The sequence below is a fragment of the Leptodactylus fuscus genome, chromosome 7 (assembly GCF_031893055.1).
Source record: "Leptodactylus fuscus isolate aLepFus1 chromosome 7, aLepFus1.hap2, whole genome shotgun sequence".
NCBI classification, from domain to species: Eukaryota; Metazoa; Chordata; class Amphibia; order Anura; family Leptodactylidae; genus Leptodactylus; species Leptodactylus fuscus.
This window is the reverse complement of record NC_134271.1, coordinates 71,172,189-71,186,513: the sequence shown is the minus strand read 5'-3', so window position 1 is coordinate 71,186,513 and position 14,325 is coordinate 71,172,189. Positions and strand designations below refer to the sequence as shown.

The following is a 14,325-nucleotide window of genomic DNA, read 5'->3' as shown; positions in this document are numbered from 1 at the left end:
TATACTTAACTTTGATTTGTCTTAAGTGCTATCCTGGAGATGTTAATGGTTTTAGATCAACATCCACAAGAGTGTGCTAGGAGGCACACGTGGCGTAGTTTGAATATAGATATTGATATATATGGTGATCTGGACCCATGCAAGGTTTTCACTGTGACTCTGCACCTGATCTCTAGTAGTGCAGCTTCATTAACAAAGACATTAAAAGCCGTTTTTAATCCCATACTGGTTTATCTGAAATGGCCATTTAGCTCTAGAGGACCTGCTCTTCCCGTACAGTTTGTGATTTTTTTTTTTGTCTTCATTATCCCTTCTTGCATTATGACACTTCGCCTTGGCATATAATCCCCTGACCTGCATTAACATCTTCAAATGTGTGAACTTCAGTGCACCCCCTTCCCAAGGTCAGCACTCCACTCTCCTGAAATCATCTGTGCTGCTGTGTTCTATAGATTAGTTCATGAATGTGAATTGTCTCCTATGTGAAAGAAAAGAGCATTATTACTACTGTCATTAATCTACATCTTCTTCCTATTTCAGCCTTTTGGTGTTAATCAGCCTGGTCCGTACATCATGTACACAACTGTGGATGCTAATGGTTATCTGAAAAACGCATCAGGTAGGATGAAAGTGCAAATGACATGATTTCTTGTCTGGGGGTGTTGTGCAGGTGTACAGACTTTTTGTTACAGGTGACCTCCTCCGCCTGACTTTATAATTGTAGAGCTGGCTGTGTAATTGATAACTGTGTCATGTGACAACCCTTCTCCTATATGCTATATTTCCTATATTCTCCTATATTTATATTTAAAGCGAGTTAACATGAGGTAAGGTCATGTAGACCTCTCATTATCGGGAGCCATGCTGTCCCTGAATAGCTGATCTGCGTGTGACTTGGCTGTTGGACCTCCGCACATTTAATATTGATGACCTATCCTTAATATTGATGACCTATTACTTTTTTATATATTGACTTCCTGTAAGTATCTAAATAAACAGTGTTGCAGTGTGAAGAATAGGGGATAACATGAAATAAATTCTAACCATGTGGCATCTGGATCGAACCGCTTATTCTTGCTGGAATTGTTCACATTGATTCCTTGAAGGCTACATGTTTCTCATTTGTACACAGGAGATTCCAGCACTCATCCTATTTATCTCCCTATCTCAGCTGCTTTGAAAAAGATTGCATTTTAGGTTGGCAGAGGACAGTTGTTGTGTCACCCACCTATCACAGCATGACCTTTTAGCCAAAGGTCTCTGGAGACTGAAAGAGTTAAAGGCACTGGTTGCTGTATAATTTCAGTTAATCCCCTTGCACACGCCTTAATCCTCCTCAGCTCTCCAAAACTCTATCTCTGCTGTGTGGAAAGAGATGAAGATGCGGCACAGATTGACAGGTCGGGCCTGGATCCTGCAGAACAAGGCAGGAAACTTCACAGCATCCACCACTTGTCCCAGTAGGATGAGCACGACGTCGCAGCCGCTCGTACAAACCGCCATTCTTCTCTTATTATTTATTTCAAAAGGGATCTTTAGCCTCTTTTTGCTTTTTTCCTCGCAGTAAAGGGAAGCCCTGCAGTCATTGCACTCATTAGCATGGGAAAAGGCAGCGACATCTTGCAGCTACTGCAGATAAAGTTCTGCTCCAGGCATAGAAGGATTAAATAGTAAGCGCTTTACAGCGGCGATTGCTGGCATAGGGAGTAGTTGGCGCTCCTGTCCTGATAGCTAGACACCATAGTGTAGATGGCACCTCAAGGGATAGCAGACTAGGACAGAGAAATGGTACACTTGTATTACTTACTTTGTGATATAAAATACAGGTTATTCCGGTGTTCCTTATGCTGTTTAAAGTGGAGTTCAGATTTTTCAACTTCTAACAGATTTACATGAACACTATGTGAATGAGTTAGTACTTCTAGAAATGTCTTACACTGTTCACATCCAGGACTGTACTCAGCATTGCCCTTTGGTAACATCTCATTACCACACATGGGCACTGGCCACTGTTTTTGTGACTACAGATTAGCCCTGACCACTTCTGACATTAGTATACAATGGCTCTGATGGCTTTTGTTTTTTGCTTGTTTTTTTTTTTTTTCTTTTTTTTTTTTTTTTTGGGGGGGGGGGGGGGGTGTGGTCATTATACATTGCTGCTTACCACTCTACTCATCAATATATATTAACACTGATGCCTCCTCTCATCACTAAAGATGGGCACTGGCTTATTTTTTTTCTTTTGTTACACTACATTGGTACTGGCTGTTCCTCTCATCACTATACAAAGGCTGAGGTCTCTCCTCCGATCTCTGTACATGGGCACTAGCCGCTCTGCACATTACCATGCATGGACATTACCTGCACATTAAGGTCATTGTAATTGGGCAATGGTCACTCTCCTCCTCACCATACATGAGCACTGGCCACTCAACTTGTCAATATATATTTGCTGTGGCCACACTTTATGATTCACAGAAGCAGAGATTTTGGGCCGTAATAGTCTGCCGGCCTGGCATAGAGTTTGTGCACAGTGGGCATCCTCACAAGTCTGACACTTTCTCTGTGCCCTCAGGCTCTCTGTCTCATGAACTCCCCCACTGTTTATGTTGTAAGTGTGCTGAAATTTGTTGTTAAACTTTTATAGAGGTGAAACTTATTCACAAAACGTACAAACTTTACACCAGGGTACCTGATGTGATCGAAACTCTGTATCCCTATGTGGTAAGATTCCCTGTACATCTCCTAATGCCAGGTCTGTGTACACCAGGGTGCCTGGTGTGATAGAAATTCTCTATTCCTATGAGATAAGATTCCCTCTGTATCCCCTAATACCAAGGTACCTGATGTGATAGACACTCTCTATTCCTATGAGATAAGATTCCCTCTGTATCCCCTAATACCAAGGTACCTGATGTGATAGACACTCTCTATTCCTATGAGATAAGATTCCCTCTGTATCCCCTAATACCAAGGTACCTGATGTGATAGACACTCTCTATTCCTATGAGATAAGATTCCCTCTGTATCCCCTAATACCAAGGTACCTGATGTGATAGACACTCTCTATTCCTATGAGATAAGATTCCCTCTGTATCCCCTAATACCAAGGTACCTGATGTGATAGACACTCTCTAGTCCTATTAGATAAGATTCCCTCTGTATCCCCTAATACCAAGGTACCTGATGTGATAGACACTCTCTATTCCTATGAGATAAGATTCCCTCTGTATCCCCTAATACCAAGGTATCTGATGTGATAGACACTCTCTATTCCTATGAGATAAGATTCCCTCTGTATCCCCTAATACCAAGGTACCTGATGTGATAGACACTCTCTATTCCTATGAGATAAGATTCCCTCTGTATCCCCTAATACCAAGGTACCTGATGTGATAGACACTCTCTATTCCTATGAGATAAGATTCCCTCTGTATCCCCTAATACCAAGGTACCTGATGTGATAGACACTCTCTAGTCCTATTAGATAAGATTCCCTCTGTATCCCCTAATACCAAGGTACCTGATGTGATAGACACTCTCTATTCCTATGAGATAAGATTCCCTCTGTATCCCCTAATACCAAGGTACCTGATGTGATAGACACTCTCTATTCCTATGAGATAAGATTCCCTCTGTATCCCCTAATACCAAGGTACCTGATGTGATAGACACTCTCTATTCCTATGAGATAAGATTCCCTCTGTATCCCCTAATACCAAGGTACCTGATGTGATAGACACTCTCTATTCCTATGAGATAAGATTCCCTCTGTATCCCCTAATACCAAGGTATCTGATGTGATAGACACTCTCTATTCCTATGAGATAAGATTCCCTCTGTATCCCCTAATACCAAGGTACCTGATGTGATAGACACTCTCTATTCCTATGAGATAAGATTCCCTCTGTATCCCCTAATACCAAGGTACCTGATGTGATAGACACTCTCTAGTCCTATGAGATAAGATTCCCTCTGTATCCCCTAATACCAAGGTACCTGATGTGATAGACACTCTCTATTCCTATGAGATAAGATTCCCTCTGTATCCCCTAATACCAAGGTACCTGATGTGATAGACACTCTCTATTCCTATGAGATAAGATTCCCTCTGTATCCCCTAATACCAAGGTACCTGATGTGATAGACACTCTCTATTCCTATGAGATAAGATTCCCTCTGTATCCCCTAATACCAAGGTACCTGATGTGATAGACACTCTCTATTCCTATGAGATAAGATTCCCTCTGTATCCCCTAATACCAAGGTACCTGATGTGATAGACACTCTCTAGTCCTATGAGATAAGATTCCCTCTATATCCCCCTGTGGTACCCAGCTTTGGTAGAAGCATAATGGCAGCTAAACTCCGCTTTCCCACAAACTAATGCAGCCAAGAAACAGCTGAATAGATTTCTGTGTGATACTGGAAGGTGCGGTGTAAGGTGATGCCCCTGCCTACATGATTGGTCTGCACCCCATTTGCAGAATTCTCACCTGACACTTGGTGAAGAGGATGTGCTACCTGTAGCCATGATTTCTGTTTCATTACTGTGAACCAGAAACCTGCGGAATCATTACTGCAGACAGTGTGCACGGAGGCAGGTGATGCCTCTTGTCTGGTGTCCCACTGTCACTGAGACATTGCCCTCACTGTCACTGCTCTATAATGAGCTGGTAAGACTTAGATTTCCTGCACTGGAGCTCATGTGATACCAGTGTGTGACAAGTATGTAGGATATACTGTATCAGTTATTCAGGTGATTAACTAGAATACCTCTCACCCCACCCCTTCAAGTCATACTTAAAGGGGCTCTATCACTGGGAAAAGTCATTTTTAACTAATCACATACTTGCATAGGCTTTAGAAAGTATATTCCACACCTACCTTTGGTATGTAGATTGCCTCAGTGGTGTCTGAATAAGTCTGTTTTTATTCATATGCTAATTAGACTGTTGCACGATACATAGTGCACTCCTCTCCTGTTGTTTCCTATGGGAGGCTGCTGCTGATGACTCAGCTTCTTGTTTGCCTCACACACATAGAAGATAATAGCGGAGAGGAGGTTGCTGGGAACTTCCTGTGCTGGCTGGAGGCTCATTAGCATATGAATAAAAACGGACTTATTCAGAAACCACTGAGACAATTTACATACTAAAGGTAAGTGTGGAATAGCATTTCTAAAGCATATGCAAGGATGTGACTAGATAAAAATGACTTTTCCCAGTGATAGAGCCCCTTTAAAGGGATCCTGGTAATTAAGATTGCATGAGCTGTGTTGTAGGGTCCTGGATGCTGAGAGTGTTGAGGGTATATTTGAGGGACCTGGCTGTTGAGATGTGATTTGCTGTATTCACTGGCAAGATATGATTTGCTGTTTATAGAGGTTGTGAAGTTGAGACCTGTTTAGCTTTTTGTATGGCCGGGAAGGTGGAATTTCAGGTGCTGCTTGTAGGGCCAAAAGTGGAACTGCGAGGAGCTGTTTGGTTGGTTAGGAAGGTGAGTTGTGAAGAGCTATTTCTAGGGGCCAGAAATATAGATCTAGAGCTGCTTTAGTAGTCCTTGTGCCATTCTGTAACCTGGAAACAATGGGGATTTTGCATGTTAGTTTAAATGTGCCATTTAAAAAAAGGCGCGTGCCATAAATACAACGTGAAAACTCCACTGCCCGTTTTACCAATGAAAAGCAAAAGTGGTGAAGGCAGCATAACATCTTGGAAAAAGGGCACAAATGCTTCAGAAATAAAGTGGAGGGTAGCAAAAGAGCACAAAAAGGTGCAAAGAGCTTAAATGGGCCCCAATGTGCTCACTGGAGTTTATTCTTGCTGTAACAAATATGGAACTCTGCATTTTTAAAGGGATTCTACCATTAAAAATCTTTTTTCTGTAGCTAACACGTCGGAATAGCCTTTAGAAAGGCTATTCGTTGCCTACCTTTAGATGGGATCTCCGCCGCGCCGTTGCTTAGTAATACCGTTTTTTACCAGTATGTAAATTAGTTCTGCGCATGCGCGGCCATAGTTCCGAGGCCACAATTGCGAGCATGCGCGGTCGGCTCTACTAGTGTAAGAGCCGACAGAGGTGACACTGCTGAAGAAAGAAGGGGAGGATCCAGCAGAAGACAGAGGCGGCGCAGGATCCTGTTCTCGGGCAGCGGTGGGAACGCCCTCATTGCATTTTCAGCGCTGGGGCCCGCCCCCATCGCTGCCAGAGAACTAATTTACATACCGGTATAAAACGGTATTACTAAGGAATGGCGCGGCGGAGATCCCATCTAAAGGTAGGAGACGAATAGCCTTTCTAAAGGCTATTCCGACGTGTTAGCCACAGAGAAAAGATTTTTAATGGTCCCTTTAAGGGGTTCAGCATTGTTCAGACTGTCAAATAAAAAACATTTTTTTCCACTATATTTTGCAGTAGGCACTATACATTCTGGTAGATAGCATTCACCAAGCATCCTTCAAATCCACATTGAAGTGAGAGATGATTCAGTCCATTTCCCCGCTGCAGAGTACAGTGACAATGTGCTTTCCACCACTTATGCTCACACTTAGCATTTAGTGCGGTGATCTTACACTTGTGTGCTGGTTCTCCACTATGAAAGCCTACTTTGTGAGTCTCTCGTACAGTTCCTGTGCTGAGATCACTTCCAGTGCTGCTTTTGGAACTCTATAGTGAGTGATACAAGAGAGAATGGACAATTTTTACTCTCCACATGTCTTACAGTTAACAGATGTGCATTGTGAGTTTGGACTGTCTGTCCGCTCATCCGTGACCTATTGTTACTCCAAGACCCTTCTACTTTACAATGATAGCACTTACCTGTTTGCAGTGAGTGTAGCTGAAACTCCTGAACTGAATAATTATGAAAAGTGTTAGGTGGTGAGTGGTCTTAGGGTGACAGTGCTCATAACAGCTGCTGTGTGGCTACTGTATACTACAGTAGTGAATACATGAATTTGTAACTAATATCACGCAGCTATGTGTGCCGTCACCTTTGTGGATGGAGAGCCACAGGTTGCTGCATTGTCCTGCACATGTACTTCTTGTGGTTGCAGCTCCACAAAATTGCAGTATACCACATGCAGTTACCATGGCTCGCCTGCAAACATTTTTATGTTAGTATAATACGTCAACACTCCAAATATTAAGTGACAAAAATACTTTATTCCATTATATAAAAACAATTAGTGCACACAGCCCAATGGTAATAAAACATCAAATGGTGCTTGATGTCAGTGTCCGAACATTTTGGTCTCCAAGGACTTTCATCGGCATGACCTATAAAAAGACCTATAAAAAAAAAAATAAAAAATCAGATATTAATTAACTATATAATAGCATGCGTGATATAATAAAACATAAAACATATTTCCTAAAAAGGAAACAAGTTATGGTAATATATATTCCCCTTATCTCAATGCATTGGTACAATTACATTCAGAAATCACATCATATCATTGAAAAGTTATAGCAGCATATAGCCATCTCTCATAGAGTCCTATACAGCACCAAAGTATATCCAAGTGTCAGAATTGAGGTACCATAACCCACAGGATCAACAAAGAGCTAAACACACCAAATATACATTAATAATAACTAGAACATTGATTAAATAGTCAAAAATATACCTGATGTAATGTGGTGGATCAGGAATCGCTGTGTCTAATACCGCCATGTAAGATCTTCTCCGATTATCTTCTGGCACCAATTGGAGATTGAATATTCTCTTTAACAAGGAGTGCAGATCTTTTAGTTTAGCGTGAGGATGCTAGCTTGTTCTGTGCATGGGGGATATATCCTCCTAGCCCCCAAAGTAGAGCTTCTATTGTTGGAGATGCTCAGTTTGAGTACTATTGTAGTATTATACGTGCAATATTTTATCTGATGAGTGTGGTCTCTCTCAGTAATACTTGTAGGAGGAATTCACAATTGTCCGACCTAGTTGTTGCTGTAGTGTATAAAAAAGTGAATTCCTAAGAAAGGTGGCCCACTTTTGGGCATCCCTTAATAAGGACTGTTAATATAAAGGTGCTATCCAGTCTTATGTGAATTCGGCTTAAAGGGGTTTTCTGGCCGCAAAAGTATTTTTCATACTGATGACCTATCCTTTGGATAGGTTATCAGTATGTGATCTATGGGGTCTGACACCCGGATCCTGCATAAATCAGCTGTGCCAGCAGCATTCAGGCACTGGAAGTTAGGGCGGTGGATAGGGAGTATGTGCACCTTCTACTATTCAAGTAACTGGAGCGGTGCTATCCCTCCCCAGAACCGCTGCTATAGAGTAGCTGTGGCTGCAGTGCTGGTCCTATTACAACTGCACACGCTCCCTGTCTGTTGTGTGGGATCCTCTGGATAAGTCATCAGTATGACAAATCCTCTTCAGGTGGTAAACGTGCTGCTTGCAGTACTTTTCTCTCCAGAGAGGGGACCGTAATGGCCCGAACACAGATATGAATCGGGCCATTGCTGAGTGTTTGCTACTGTTGCGTTTACTGTAGATAATCGTTCATGAGCTGATAAATTGTAGCAAATGATCAGGACTGTAGAGATTTTTTTTGTAATGATATGAATAATGTTGTTTTTGGGGGGGGTTTTGTCACGATGGATTGAAAAATCATTACGGTACCCGCCCTTTCTATACCTGATAAGGATCATATAGGAGTGTCCATTCCTTACATCAATAAGTGTGGTCTGGTGTCTGTATGCGGTCAATTTAAACCGTTTGAAATCTGACGCTTGCGACCTGGGTCAATGTAACCAGCCGTGGGAGCAGAATGAATTGAGAGTATTGATCTGGATTTAGCCTGGTACTTGGTGATGCTTTCTAGGGCAAAGCCATTAGCCGTGTAATGTGTTCAACCAGACACGAGACGCTCTGCTGCAGCTGAGGAGGAGGAGCTCACTTCTAGATTTAGGGGCACATAATCATTTACATTTTTCCTTATTGCGTTCCCATTACACAGGCCCCAAGTGCAGAAGTATTGATACTGCTACATATAGAAGAGAGATTTGTGTTGCTGATGTGTTCAAATCGCTGTCTGGACTGAAAAGAGATATAATTGGTTCTGTTCGCTGCGGCAAGAAACAATTTTTTTATCAATTCAAGGGGTTTTCCCATCTCATCAGCTTATTCCCTATCCACAGGATAAGAGATAAGTTTTAGTCAGTGGGTGTCAAACTATTCGGACCCCCTCTGATCAGGAGAATTGGGTGTTTTGCTCTCAGTTCTAAATAGAGTGGTGGTTAGACAAACAACAACCACTCCATTCATTTAGGAACCACCGGAGAACACCCCTGTCCTCATGATCAGTGGGGTCCCAGTGGTTGGGCCCCCACTGATCTGCGGTTTGTCCCTAATCCTGTAAATAGAGGATAAGTTGATGACTTTTTGTACAGAAATAGACCACTATTTTATTGTAGCAAGAATAGGCTATTACTCTGACATCCCAGGAGAAAAAAAGGAAAGGTGAGGGGTCAAGATTTGCAGTGAATTGACATGAATTTTTCCGCTCTTTAAACAAGTAATTTGTATAGTGCCTTGTTCTAGCTTTAACTTGCTGTCCCTCTTGCCACATGGTAACCGTTGGTCCCTCTGATTCCACATTGTAGGTTAGATCAGCATTGATGTTGATGGTGGTGAACAACGTGATCAGGATTGTCTCGCTGTTGTCTGAATTAATTATTACTAGAGGGAGATGTAATCTGTGAGATTAGATCAGATTGATTGATTCAGGACAGTGATCGGATCAGTGCCAAAAAGACCCAAGAGAGACCTGGGAGTGTTTAAAAGCGACCCGTGCATTTTAAATCAGAGGATGAAGATGTTTATGATCGTGGATGAAATGCTAATACCAGTGGTCACCATTGCCACCACCTTGATGGATGGCCACTAGAGATGAGCGAACACTGTTCGGATCAGCCAATCCGAACAGCACGCTCCCATAGAAATGAATGGAAGCACCTGGCACGTACGCTTTGCCGGTGGTCGGTCGCTTAATCCCCCGCGTGCCGGCCGCTTCCATTCATTTCTATGGGAGCGTGCTGTGAGCGTGCTACTTGATTATAGGCCTACAGACCAAAGACCAGCTGTCTTCACTCCAATGTAGAGAATCTCTGACATTGCTGGGTGATCCCTATCTATTTAACTTTTTTTTCATTATTTCTGTCCCAGGCCTCAAACCCAGTACCTTCTGTATGGGAAGCAGAAATTGGTTGGAATTTCTCAGATTTAAAACCTAAACAGTCTTTGCATTTATGCATGCATAAATCTCAATATGATAGTTCATTGTACAGTATGTTAAACAGTGTATAGATAGATATTTAGAAATTACTAAAGCATAAACCCTTTCCCTCTCACCCACATATGTTATTCGTCTTCCCAGGGTGCCACTTTTCTAGTCAAGGACATATCTAATGCATCCTTACTACTAATGCCATTATCTCAGGATCGGTTAGGGCTATGAAGATGATTGAGAATCTCATCTTAAAATGATACCAGAATCTTCATGATAGCCCTTACAGATTCGGAGATCTCTGCTTGCTGTCATTCATTTTTCTTACTTCTGGTGGATACAGATCAGTCCATGGTCATGTGATATACAGTCCATAGTCATGTGATGAACACACAAGTGCTGCCTGTTATAGTCACAGCACAGTAATCAGACATCTGCCTGGTAACGAGCTGTGCACCTGTGTGCTCATCACATGACCATGGACTGTAACCACTGGAAGTAACCGGAATGAATGACAGCAAGTAGAGATCTAGAGAACTGTGAGGAATTGATACAAAAATTATTTAACTCTTCATTATACATAGAATAGCATTTGTCTCAATATTGGTCTGAAAGTGGACAACCCCTTTAACATAGCAGAATAAATTACAATAAACCTGTTTTAGTTATGCATAGCATTAACTAAAAGTCACAAAACATAGAATATTTGGTATCGCCGTAACAACACGTACAATACAGTGAACACAGTAGGGTTTGGTTTTTTTTTTACTCCAGTGTTCCAGAACTCTGGAGTTAAAAAAAAAAAAAAAAAAAAGTATCAGAGCAGAGGATTGAGACTTTATTAGCGGAGTCGGACACTTTTAGCATTTTTGCACATCTCACTCTACTTTTGAATAAGATAAGATAAGATATTCCTTTAATAGTCCCACAATGGGGAAATTTCAGTGATACAGTTTCATAGATGGTACAGTAGTATATAACAAGAGAGAAACACATACAAGCTCATGGCAGATAGAGAAATCCTATCATAGCAACTAAAAAAGAAAGAAACACAGACACACTGCAGGATCATTTAGTTCTCTGTGCAGATTGATGTTAATAATAATAATAATACAGCCGACTTGGTTGTAGGACACGAGGAGGGGGGTCACAGCATGTAGATATAACAAGCAGAAATTTTTGCAGAGGTGGGGGACATATGCAGCTATCATGATAACGTGTGGTAGTTCCTTTGGTAGGTGGTGAGATCTCCTGCTCACAGCTGATAATTCGGTATCTTGCATCAGCACTATTGTCCTTTTAACCACAAAAAATGCCCCAAATGTCCTTCATCACAAGCCCTCCTCCTCCTCCTTACCACAGTGTTCTACTGCCCCAAGGAAGTCAGAGACCATCCAGGTATACATGGTGCTGCTCTCTTGCCAAGCTTCCATAACTCCTGGGGTAGGTGGGTGATGGTAGGTTCCCAGGTTGTAACAGTGTCCCACGTGTCCACAGTAATAGAAAGAAATACCAGTCAGCTGTAGCATCTTCACACATCAGCAATTGACGCCAGAAATCATCTCCTTGAACGAAGAAGTCCGCATTTCCATGTAGGTTTCTCTTCCATGCCGCATGTTGAGCCATGCTGTCCTAGCTGGGGGGATGGTAACAGGCACATGTGGAAACCAGCTGAACCAGGTCTTGAGTCCATGCTTTACAATGGAAACAAAAGGAACAAAAAACTCCACAGGGTCTTCCATTCGATTTATAGTTGCTAAATTCATAGTGCTAGATTGCTTGGTTACCGGATTCTTGAAGATAGAGAAAAAAAGAGTGAAAAAGGAAAGAAACGTTTGCTCCCAGCTTGGAGCACTGCATCAAGGCAGCCAGCCTCTCAGGGGGCGGCGCCTAAAAAAAGAATAGTGGGTGGGGAGGGGGCATGGTTCGCTGGTCTAACTGTCTCTACTCCAGATTTATCAGCTGCCACTTTGTGTGACTTTTATCCCTCTTGAACTGACCTACAGAACCTCTTATTATATTAATTTCATACTCCAGTCACATTCACAGCTGCAATCAAAAAAATCCTCTCTGGTGTCACATTTTTAACCCCCAATACTCTCATTGAGATCTTCTATATGTTTGTAGTGTAACACACTGCATTTCCTACAATGTACCACATTGAGCACAGAAACTGAACCTGCATGTGATGGGTGGAAAATATCAGCTGTGAGGTCAAATTGAAGCAAGAAACAGCAGAATTGTGAATATTGTTCAAGATGAGACAGGTTTTTGTGGAGAAACTTTATTCATACCATCCCCAGGTGCACAAACCAATCTGAAAGTACATAATAATATGACAAGCTTTGTGTTATAAAGCGATATCACAATAGCGCACAGATCTACCCCTGGAAATCTCCAATCTCTAGCTATAAATGTTTCATGTCGATCCTGACAGATGTAGCATTACATCTTCATACTCCGAGGCCTGCACCAACATTGTGGACTATGTAGCGGGGGACAACACTAATTAAGTAACGCAAACGGCTTCAATTTGTACTTGTGAATTGTCATAGGGTGAAGATCCCTGTAGATTGACATCTCACATGTGTGATAGTATCAAATCTCAATGCCACTGGCCACAGTGTTAATAGCATGAGATCACATGATGTAGCCAGTATCCAGATAGCTGCAGCATCCCCTCTTCAATACACACTGATTTCAATAACTCTTCATTCTTGTGTATGCACCATCCCCGGCTCGTGGCAGCATGATCAGTCCTCAGTGCGACTGTCCATTTCTTATGCCCGCAAATCTTTCCGCTCCTTCCTGACAGATTAATATCATAAGCAGATGGTTAAACATGGCCGCCTCCTGGCTGCCGGCACATAGGGTTAGGACCCCCACATGGGTAATTTCATTTCTTATCATGTAAGTGCCTCGTTACCAGAGCGCGTCTTGGACTTGTTCCAGAAAATCACATCTCCAAAGGGAAAGCTCACACACTCGCATGCCATATCCTGAGAAGTCATCTGAAGATCCAGCAAAAACACAAGCTTTTAACGTTTATTAATAACCCAACAATTAAAAGCTGCGGCTGTCGACGAGACGGGGAATCTATCCATCCTGCTAATGGCTCAGTGTAATGGAGCACAGGGAGAAATGGAGGCTGCAAAGATTTATAGGAGATCATTCACTGCAATACACAGAAGAGGTGGGGTGGTCTTTTACTAACTGCGTGCCAAAGAGAACAGTATCTACAGTATATGAGTATATAAAGGGTGCAAACACTCTGCTGTAATGGACTCTGCCTTTCACCTTTTCACACGAAGGAGAAATAAACAGAAAGATAAAGTGCTGGAGACCCGCTATATCAGCCCCAGATTCCTGACATATGTGTGGTTCAGGACAGATCTTGAGTAGGCCTCAGCCCAGGTGTGGGTCCTAAGGCTTGTTACTGTCCCATAAAAGGCTGCAGAGCCTACATTTTAGGTCAGATCCTGGGAGGCGAAGAAAGTGGCTAGGTCTGTCCTCACATTGAGAACCTTGTTATACGGTATAGTGTTTTGTTTTTGTTGATTCGTGTGGCTGGTAGTAAGCCACACGTACGCAGTTAGTATTTTCTGTTTAGTTAGTGCTCAAACGAGCAGGATTTTGTTTGACAAGTATACCCCATCCCAGTTATTGCCTATGGAGCACAACATCTTTGTGTAGCTCTAAATCACCACCCCCATCAATATCTGACAGTTTTCTGTGATTATTGTTGCACATCATGAGTAAAAGTAAGACCCTCTTATATAACACTCCGGTTAGCTCTCTTTTTAAGGGATTATACAGGATTAGATTAGAAGAAAATTACTATTTTCTGTCAGGAATAGTTCTGTGCCTGTTCATAGGTGTGTGGCATAACAGCTTATCCCTTCTCAGATCAATGGAGCTAATTTGCAACATCACCACATAACCCATAGACAGGTATGGTGCTATTTTTTAAAGGGATCGACCATGTTTTCTAATCTTGGACAGCTCTTTTAAGTACCTACTCCACAAAGAACATATTTCTATAAGAAAGCAGCATATATTCTAAGGGTTGTTGAATATCCGGACTCGG

General features: G+C 42.1%; 1 protein-coding gene across 1 annotated transcript in view; it reads left to right on the top strand.

The window, feature by feature from the left end:
* ITFG1 (integrin alpha FG-GAP repeat containing 1) overlaps window positions 1-14,325 on the top strand; it is a 137,523-nt gene that overhangs the window by 109,938 nt on the left and 13,260 nt on the right. Inside the window, exon 14 of the mRNA XM_075282112.1 lies at window positions 541-619. Within this exon, the coding sequence (XP_075138213.1) occupies window positions 541-619 (79 nt within the window). The remainder of the gene's footprint in view (window positions 1-540; window positions 620-14,325) is intronic.